The sequence below is a fragment of the Amphiprion ocellaris genome, chromosome 19, assembly GCF_022539595.1.
Source record: "Amphiprion ocellaris isolate individual 3 ecotype Okinawa chromosome 19, ASM2253959v1, whole genome shotgun sequence".
Taxonomy (NCBI): domain Eukaryota; kingdom Metazoa; phylum Chordata; class Actinopteri; family Pomacentridae; genus Amphiprion; species Amphiprion ocellaris.
In genome coordinates, this window is record NC_072784.1 from 27,881,447 (window position 1) to 27,891,991 (window position 10,545).

Here is a 10,545-nt window from a genome sequence, read left to right on the forward strand (position 1 = left end):
TTATTTGCTGTGTTTGCTGCTACCACATTTCTTACGACGTGACAATGATTTAAAACAAACTCTACCACTGCTATTGGTAGTTGCAGTATATAAGGAGAAGTCACTGCATTTTAGCTTCATCCTAATCATAATTTGAAATCATAATAGCTGCATTTAAATGTCGATCAGCATTTAAGCCCAGTTAGAATACACTTCGCTCACATAGCCATGAATTAAAATCATATATTTTGAATAGAATAGAATAGAATAGCTTTATTGTCATCATACATAGGGGCATGATGAAAATATAAATGGCTGCTACTGAACGGTGCATTGAAAACAAGCTATAAGTAATAAAATAACAATAAATAATAAAATCAAATGTACATATAAAACAAGACTATAGTAAGAATTACAACACATGCAAAATACAGTGTGGGAGGTAAATGAAATCAAATAAAAACCAAGAAAATAGAATAAATATGGGCAGGAGATTGCATGTAAGCAGCAGTAGAACCATTAAAAGTGGCACTGTGCGTTATTGTTTTGAGTTCAGAGTGGTTGTCCTGCATTTTAAGGATCTGAGTCTTGTTTAAAATTCCAATTAAAGCTATGATATTACGACTTTAAATTCTGTTATGACACATTCATAACCTTGAATTTAGTCAACTGAGTGTGAATAGCGTAGCTTCATTCATTATTTAGGTACAACCTCATAGCATTCTGATTTACCCCAAGTTTAAAAAGTAAACCAGCATGATGCCAAGTAGAAAACAATCCCGGTCAAGGCTGTGACACAACATGTTATTGACTTTTAGTAATCAGTCAGCCACAGCATTTAAATCACTGACAGGTAACGGGACTTTTGGTGCGGCATTTTAGGTTATGTTAGGTTAAATGTTCTCCTTCTACTGTACATTTTGATCCTTTGACTTCATGATTTTTGCAACTTTTCTGAGCAAATTATGTCATATTCCAGATTATCGCCTACCAACCTTATGGAAAATCTGTGGACTGGTGGGCCTTTGGAGTATTGCTGTATGAGATGTTGGCTGGACAGGTTGGTCTGTGTGTTTATGCCTTTAAAAATATGTGATTATGTGTAGATTCTTTTAGAACTGGTAAAAAATAAATAAATAAAAATACACAAAAGGAAATAAAAGAATGTTTGAAACAGCATGAATACGTAAGTCAAACTCCTCTGTCTGTAGCATTTGTATTCATGACTGACTGTGAATTAAAACAAACACTGCTGATGGTAGCCTTTAAAATTTGACACTGTCTAATGAAAGGTTAGCTATTAAATTATATCGCATAATGAGTTTTCCTCTCATGGCATTAATAATTGTTAAGAATAGATGTGACATTTTCAAATCCTGGATATCTCATTTGGAGTGGCTATTGTGAATTTGTAAGTGTTCAAGGCCGGCAGTATTTTGATTCTCATGAGTTCAGACAAAACAGCTTTTAATGATTCGGTTTTAATAGCCTCCATTTGTCCCGTGCTGCCCTGTGATTCTTCTAACTCGTCTCTTTTGTCCTCTCCAGCCTCCATTTGATGGCGAGGACGAGGATGAGTTATTTCAGTCCATCATGGAGCATCACGTCTCCTATCCCAAGTCCATGTCCAAGGAGGCTGTCGCTATCTGTAAAGGGGTGAGTCCACAAACACGCAAACACACGCTGCAAGTCCTTGTCTAGCTCTGAAGCTCAGCCTTGCTCTCGCCTCACAAAATCTCTCTCTTGCCTCCTTTTTTTCTTTGTCTCAACATAACACTGAGTAGAGAACTGGGAGGGTATTAGGTTTAAGGAAAGGAAGCAGGAGCAAGAATAGAGAAAGGAGGTGAATGGAGGAAGGAGGAAGAGAAGGAGACATCGAAATTATCTGCATAATTAAAGCCATTGTGAGGGAACATTTATTTGGAGTGAAACAACATTGTTCACTCTCACTATCTGTCCTGCTTCCATCTCACCCTCCGTCTCACTCTGCCGTCCTTCTCGCTGTCTCTGCAGTGTTCATTGTTAAGCCATTGTTTCGCTTTTTTTCATTGTACGTACCCTCTATCTCTCTATCACACACACACACACACACACACACACACACACACACACACACACACACACACACACACACACTGCATTGCTCTAATAGCTTAAGCTTGTGCAGTGTGCTCAGTTGGCTGTGGAAACTCCCCTCCAGAAGAGACTGGCCAGTACCAAATGATGCTCTGACACTTCTCAACTGGATTACACTGGTGTTTGTCCTTATATTACTCATTTTGTAGGGATAGAATGTTTCACTGTGAGGAGTCCACACAATGCAAAACGGTCAATTTTAGAGTTTAATAGCTTAAGATTTTGGGTTAAGCAAGTAGTTGTTACAGGGACAGTTCGGGTAAGTCTCTCGGAACTCGATGTCCTCTGAACTGATGAAACTCTGTGTGTGTTTGTGAGCTGATTACTGCTATAAATGGAGTGGGACCTCTCTATCAAACCTCTGTCTCATCTCCTAACCGCACGCTTCACCGACCACAACCAACTACACACAAACACACACACAGACACACAGTGATGTATGGAATCTTTAGATACACATTCGGTCCTTTTACAGAGCACAGGTCGTCTCTCTCTAGTGATTCCGCCGACATTCGGGACCTAACAAAGCTCTGCTGAGAGCTCGAGCTCGATAGTATGACACTCATTCTTTGTATCGCAGTACACAAACTGAAAAAAACATCCAATTAAAGGTGTAATATCTAACATGTCCATATTTAAATGTTTGAAATCAACTAGACTAGGGATGTTGATCTTTAATCATTAATCAGTTATTTACTGACAAACAAAACGGCAGAGGACAAAGGACATGCTTGTCTGATAATGTACTGTAGATTAAGTGCAGTACCAGGTGCATTAAGCAGTACTCAGCAGCTCATGTGCCATGTTTAACACCGCAGCAACCAGAAAGAATAGTTTTTTCAGTCTATGAGTACATCCATGTTGGCAAATAGAGAAGATTGCAAGGGTTTTAGCTAGCAGCAGGCCCCCATGACAGAGACTTCTGTGTCGCTTAATGCCTTCTGGTCAATGCTCATATTTTACGGATGAGCCACTTTTACAGCAGATGTCACGTGTACATGGTTAGAAATGGCTTTATCCGTGTTTGTGAGTGTTTAGCTGGCAACAGGCAGCCATGACAAAGACTTCTGTGCCGCTTAATGGCTTCTGGACAATGCTCACATTTTGCAAATGCGCCACAGTTTACCAGGACAGCTTAGCTATAACTGAGTGGCTTCTGAAACTAAGCCACTTTTACAGCAGATGTCACATGTACATGGTTAAAAATGGCTTTATCAGTATTTGCAAAAAAATGGCCACCAGACTTCAGTTGCTTTAACATTTAATTGATTATTGATTGATGTGTCCAACCATCAGATAAGAAAACTGTATGAATTTGCATCCCTTAACTAGACAGCCATTATATCTGTTGAGCTGTGTACTTAAATGACCCTCTATGTTTCCAACAGTGTTAAAACCCAGAGAAATACCTCATTTTATTCAGTGCATCAATACATTTTATTTTGATGGCTTGTCGATGGTAGCAAATCCCCTTTACTGGATGTAGCAAGTAATGGGGCTATATATGCTGTTGTTTATTACTCTTAATGGATCACTGTTGTTTTAGTATGACTGTTTAGACTGCGAATAACAGTGCTGGTCTACCCCACAAAAGATTTTACCATATAAGTAGAAGTTAGCATTTAACATCCCGTTATATCATGTCATTAGAATGAAGTGGCATAATGTGAATATTCATGACTAAATGTAACGTGAGTGAAGCTTTCGTACATTATCTCGCCTTGGAGCATGATTTATGCCTAATTCTCATCAGATAGATTTTCACCAGCAGGACTGGTGAAGACTACAACTCCCATGATCCTTAGCTGCTTCACAACATCATCAAATCACTTATTTTGTTGCTGTTTTGATCGAGAGGCGCCTAGCAGCAGAAAATACATACTTCACCCCATAAATAATACATTTCAAGTCTTGTTTTTTTTTTTTTAAAGAAAAGAAAGAACCCATTTAGTTTTTCGCTTCCCTTTTTTTCAAGATCTGCAATAACCTGAAAACACACCTACATTAATGTATAAAACAAACATATACTGCAAAATTGATAAAGACACATATGCTTATTCCGGCATTACTTTTGTGTTACGTCCTCCTACTGAATTTAAAGGTAAAGACATTGATAGGCAAATTAATCGCAAATATGTTCACTGATCTACACACACCCACACACAGCCACACACACACAGAGGCTGTGTTATATATTAGTGATGATTACTGGGTTGTAATGCTACAACAGAGAATCTTCAGTGGAGCATGAAAAGCTCGCCTCCGTCCACCCCCAGAGCTCCCAGTGCGCCCTGCCAGCATTGCCTGGGTTAATTCACTGTGTGTGTGTGCGTGTGTGCGTGTGTGTGTGTGTGTGTGGGAGGACGTGCATGTGAACACTGCATGAACCCTTATTTTTTTTAAACGCTACAAGATATTTCCATTTTGAAAAAGGAAAAAAAAAAAGAAAAAATCTGTAAATAAAGATGATTTTTGAGTACTTGGCAATGAAGCTGATGCTTTCTGTGCACACACTGTACATGATGTTCTATGGAAAAGAATAACATTTATGTGCAGTTATAATGTAGTATTCTCAGTATAGCTTATAAAGTTTTAAATGAATGAGTAAAAATCACCAATAATTCTGAATGGAGATCTGAGGTCGGAGGAGTGTTTTGGTCAAATCGGTTATGTTTGCAGCGACAGACAGTCTATGTAACTGTATGATTGTATCATATCTCCTGTAAATAAAGGTGCTCGTCTCGTTCATGAATATTCTTCCCAAATGAGTGACGCATGTCAGTGTAAAATTGAAAACGGTCTACACATGCCAGTTAAAACAACTATTTCTCTATACAGCAGCTTCAAAGCAACACTGCAGACCTTAATCCATTACCTGAATGATCAGTTAGCGGTTTTTCGAGGGAGAAATCGTGAAATTGTGTCCGACTCGACTGATTTCGACGTCAAATCACCATTTTAGAATTTAACAGTTTAATTCCTGCCAACATACAGTATAAACTATAGGCAGAATGTAGGCTTGCGATGTGTGTGTGTGAGAGTGTATTTGAGCACGTGTGGAAGTGAAGGGAGTGATCAGAGACATTTCCACTCCCCTGCATCCACCATATCAAGCATCCATATTTCATAGCCAGCAATGTGCCACACATGCACGTACACACACACACACACACACACACACACACACAAGCTGCCACAATGTTGTAGTGCTGTGGTGTTGGAACATGATGTCTTCAACTTCACTTCATTCTACAGCAAAGAGTAATTGTTCAGATATGTCCTCGCGAGTGCAAAAGAAGGTGCACACAAAAACCGATGCTGTCCACTGTTGGATTCAATGATGCAAGAAGCACGTTTCATTAAACCGGGAACCACGGGTGTAACCACAAGTATGACGTTTAAGGTTATCTAAAGATGAGTGACTAAACTGTCATTTAGAATATAAACTTATTTAAAGGTTAGAAACTTAAATCTGTGATACTAGGTCTGTTTTTTTATACTCCAGTTCTTTAAAACAAGTGTTTATCTTCCTTATAAGTGCCAAATTGTAACATTTCCTAATTCAAATTATAATAATGTCAGTTATTTTTGGCTCCGGTCATTGGTCAGCTGCTGTCAGCACTACAGACAAGGGTAACCTTCAACTCACGAACACGAGTCTCTGTCACAATAAGTAGCATGTAAAATGGTACTTTTAAAACAACTGTGTTTGTGTGTCTATGCACTTATCTCCGAGTAGCCACTGTGTTTGTGTGTGCACGGTGTAAGGTTGACTGACCCCTGGAAAATGTTATTCTGGTTCTAATGTAATGAGTTATGACTGCTGCTCCTGAGGGAGGCACACCCATCTACACACACACACACACACACACACACACACACACACACACACACACACACACCAATGCTGACGTCACCGGCCTCCATGCCATTCTTAAGGTTTTGTGTGTACCGACATTGTAAACAGTCCTTAATTACGCCTGCGGACAAACTGCTGTGGTAAAAGAGGGGGAAAAAACAACAGTTATTCATTTGTCTGCAGGCTGTAGGTTGGTGGCTTATATTTGGTCCCCAGAGAGAGGCAGCTAAGATGATAGATAGTAGAACTGATGGATGTTAAAATGAAAGAAAGGGGGGGGAAATTAAAGGTGAAGAAAGACTAATAATTGTAATGATTTATTCACAAACAGATATGAATGAAAGAATCATAGTTCACTGAGGGAAAGAGTCAGGATGAAAGTTTGATGATACCAGAGGGGATTTTTGGTGCATCACACCAGCCCAGTGGTGAGTGGAGATCAGATTCAGACCTGTCATACTGGTTAGGATCATTCCTGCTACTTACTTTATGAAAATGTTAAAAATGCAGACACAACATGTTTTTCAATGCAATAATTATAAATCAGTATTGTTTAATACTTAAAATTTAGTGGGGTAGAGCTTGTATGTGATCGGCCTTTGTAATTTGGAAAGACAAAATACCTACAATACCTGTTTCCTTTTTGACAGAGGTTACTAAGCAGCTCATTAAACGTTTTGCCAACACCAGCAGCGTGGCTTCGGGGCTTGAATAGCCGGCGAGTTGATCGGTCTGTCATATTCATCCAAACTGAAATATCTCAACGGTTAGTTACTAAATATTGCTCAGACTAGTGCTGCAAAGAAAAAGTTGGTTCAGTGATGGTGTAGCTACTCATCAACCAGTCAAGTCAAGTTGATGAGTAGCTACACCATACGGGGGGGAAAAAATTCTTATTTCTCTAAATGAATATTACACTTACAAATATATATATTTATTGAAATTTTTTTTAAAGAAAAGTTTTGAAAAATGGCTGCATTCCATCAGCTTGTGCCCCAAAAAATAAATGAATGAAATGCTGTAAAATAGCCAAAAATGAACATCCCATAAAAATAAAGTACCGTTCTATACCTAATCTACGTTTGCTAATCTTAATTTTACATGAGATTGTGTGTATTTATTTATTTTTTGCTCTTCTTCTAGATATTATAATTTTAAGAGAACACATTCATCCAAAACAAGATATCTGTCCTTTGACCAACAAAAACCAATGCTTGTATTATCTGTTACTTGTCATAAACTGTATCTCATTTTAGAAATAGTAAATATACTGGAAGTTAACACTCATCTACTTGAACGGTTTTTGTTAAATGGCAACAACATGAATTAAACGGTTACTCAAAGTTACAAATGTTTAATGTTTTGTTTTTACATTAAGAATTTTTTTAAAATTACTGTTTTTACAATGTATAAATCTACAAAATTACAGCATAACAAAGCGTTTTAGCAAGGAAAAACTATTTCAACTTGCGATTCCAGAACAAGAACTGTTGAGAAGTACAACACAAATTGGCCCCATGTCTGTTGTTTGCATACTTGACTTTTTGACCCTCAGTTTTAACTAAGTTCACCCACACCAATGGCTTTTCTCACATCATGTCAATCAGTTTGGGCCATCTCCAAGTAACCTTTCATTTGCCTGAAAGTTAATACCTGGAAGTTAAACCTAGCAATCTCCATTGGGCTTCGAGCTGTGAAAATGTGGGGTTGTTAGCAGATTTGAGACTCAGCATGATAAAAATATGGATAAATGTTTGTTTTCAGATGGAAAAAAGAAGTAGTGAAGGAAGAAAAGGTGGAGGCCATGAATAAAAATGGAGGAGAAAGAGATTGTGAGAAAGAAGATAGCTGTAACAGCTGCAAATATGCAGACAATAAAGTATAGAAATAAGAAGAATTGCTCACCAAGTTGGGAAACATTAGATTGAGGGAAGAAAAGCAGGAGCGGCACACTGTAATCCTTTCTCTTCTCCCCATCTGTCCAGCTGATGACGAAGCATCCAGCGAAGCGACTGGGCTGTGGTCCGGAGGGGGAGAGAGACATTCGAGAGCACAGCTTCTTCCGCTACATGGACTGGGAGAAACTGGAGAACAAGGAGGTGCAGCCTCCTTTCAAACCCAGAGCTGTAAGTGTGGCAAATCACACGAGTGGCACATGAGGCAAAACACTCCCCAAGCAGAGCAGAGAGCAGGAGTTTAGGTCCTGCTGCTGGTTAGACTCCAGGTGAAGACTCTGCTTAGAGGCATGTGGTGCAGAATAAGGTTCACACTTCTTCCCTTCTTTCAATCTAACGTCCTCTGTTTCCTTTCGACACCTTATCTATCTCTGTCTCCTCACTTTCAATGTGATGTTTCTGTCTCTTCCCCTCCCCTGTGTGGGACAACGCACTCAGGTAAGTCAGGAAATCATGGCAGTGATGATTAAGAATGTGTGCTGATGAGGCCACGGTTTGTGATGATAATAAAGCCGGAAAAACGTTGATGCAGGTGATGATGATGAGACGGTGACGATGTGGGTCGGATGGGAAAGACGATGAATATCAGCGGCGGCAATAAAAAAAAAAATGTGCTTGTGATGATGATTACGACAGTCTTGGATATAAAATCGGTGTCTGCAGTTTGGTGCATTCTGCATGTGCTGGAGGGATTTTAGTCCTTACTGGGGTTTAGACTAAAGCTCTGGGGAGAAAATGCACGTTCACGTCAGAAAGTGACCTAAAACATGTGTGTGTTTGTGCTTTTCTGTTGTTGTTGTTTTTTTATTCTACGACAAAATGAGTTTGAGCGTAACTAGAGCTGGAATGATGTCATCTCACACATACACATAAAATGCGCACACTCAGGCAGCCTCGGGCCACGCTGCTGCTAAAGAGTTTTTCCGAGTTGAGCTTTTTATGCAGCGTTGTCGGGCCGCTGGGGCGTGTGTGTGTGTGTGTGTGTGTGTGTGTGTGCTGGATCAGTAACACCGCAATCTGGAAGCATGCATCTGGGTGTGTGCCTGCGTGCATGTATAGTTTCTCATGTATCCTAGAGGTCACATTTAGGGCCTGGCTTCTGCAAAGTCCTCTGATGTGGCTACCAACATATGTTGTCTGATCTTCTCTCCTCTCTACTTTTTCTTTCCCTCTGTCTGCCTTTGTCTTTCTGTTTGATCTCGTCTTTCTTACATCTTTTCTCTTTTCCGTCACTTTTCTCTCTCTTCCTGTCTTTCTTCCTACTGAAGAGAATAAATAGGTTTAGATTTTTCTGATGAACCGTTGTGTTTACGACACATAAAAGTTAGGGACTGTCTCAAGGTGGTTCTTTGATCCTCCGTGCTGCTGTTATCAGACTTATTTTAGTAAAGCGGGTTCATTTTTTGCCTCTGTGTTATTTTAAGGAGGGTCTCCCTTTATTTCTGACTACAAACCACCTCAAACCTCTTCTCCTGCGAGTGCTTCTATTAGGATAGTTGTTTATGAAGGATGATTGATGCTTTTTAAATGCATATTGCTGGTTGAAGCGGCAGGATCGCTTTGGTCAGAATTTAGTCTCCTAACTGTTCCTGATCACTGTCTGTTGTGGTTTTGTATGCCGTAGTTGCATTTAATGAATCTATTTGATGCCCGAGCACGTGTGTGCATGACTGACTGACCGGCTAAGACCGACTGACTATCTGGTTTATTCATTCATCCGACAGATAAAACATGCCATTACATTGGACTTTCATTTAAAGTTATCACCGTCTCCATCCATCTGTCCTTCCAGCAATCACTAGTGGGTCTGTTTCTCCATCAGCATCCAGCGATCCATCCATCCTTCCACCAATCCATCCATCTACTCACTGCATCAACCCATCTGTCCTTTCATCAACACATTTTATTTGTCCTCTATGTGTTCAGTTTTTTTTGTGTATTTTTCTGTTTATTTGCATGCTCTAGGGTTCGGTCTCAAATGAAACCTGTCCTGGAGTGCACTTCTTAAACCTCGCAGTACTGAAAATAATATCAAAATCTTAGCGAAACACATGCTGATCCATTTTCTTGGGAATATGAGATTAAAGTTTAACATCTAGTTGGCCTAAAAAGAAATAAATTGCTCTAAAGCAGCATTTCACCAAAAACAAACTCAGTAACACCCCTGACATCATTCAGGTTGTTGACCTTTGTTCCTCTCTGATATGAGACATTGATTCTCAGATACTTCTAAACTTTGCACACTCAATTCATTTCCCTTTGTGGCAAATCCTCCCTATCTGGCTCCCTCCAAACAGGTTAAAACAAATGCAAGTAATTAGCTGCAAATATTATTTGACCCTGGTGTATTTCTCATTTCACATATTTCCCCAAACTATAAACAGTCTGGCTTAATTTCATTTGGTTTTTCCGAGTTACAGAGATTTAATGAGTTTGTAGTTTTCCTCTGGGTGATGTTGTCAGAGGACACCAAATCCTTGTTGTGTTAATTAAAGCTCAGCGCAGTGATGGAGATGGAAAAAAAAGGAAGAGCTTGGCCCAAAGTCCCTGTGAGGCATACTGTCGGGAAAATATAGTTTTCAAGTTAATAACTTGTTTTATGTACTTAGATGGACA

At 39.4% G+C, this 10,545-nt stretch overlaps 1 protein-coding gene across 2 annotated transcripts in view; it reads left to right on the plus strand.

Annotated features, from left to right (window-relative positions):
• The window catches only part of prkcbb (protein kinase C, beta b), a 121,542-nt gene that overhangs the window by 87,776 nt on the left and 23,221 nt on the right, over positions 1 to 10,545 (plus strand). For both annotated transcript variants that reach the window (XM_055005126.1, XM_055005125.1), the window contains exons 14-16: positions 959 to 1,039; positions 1,528 to 1,635; positions 7,960 to 8,100. In XM_055005126.1, the coding sequence (XP_054861101.1) occupies positions 959 to 1,039; positions 1,528 to 1,635; positions 7,960 to 8,100 (330 nt within the window). The remainder of the gene's footprint in view (positions 1 to 958; positions 1,040 to 1,527; positions 1,636 to 7,959; positions 8,101 to 10,545) is intronic.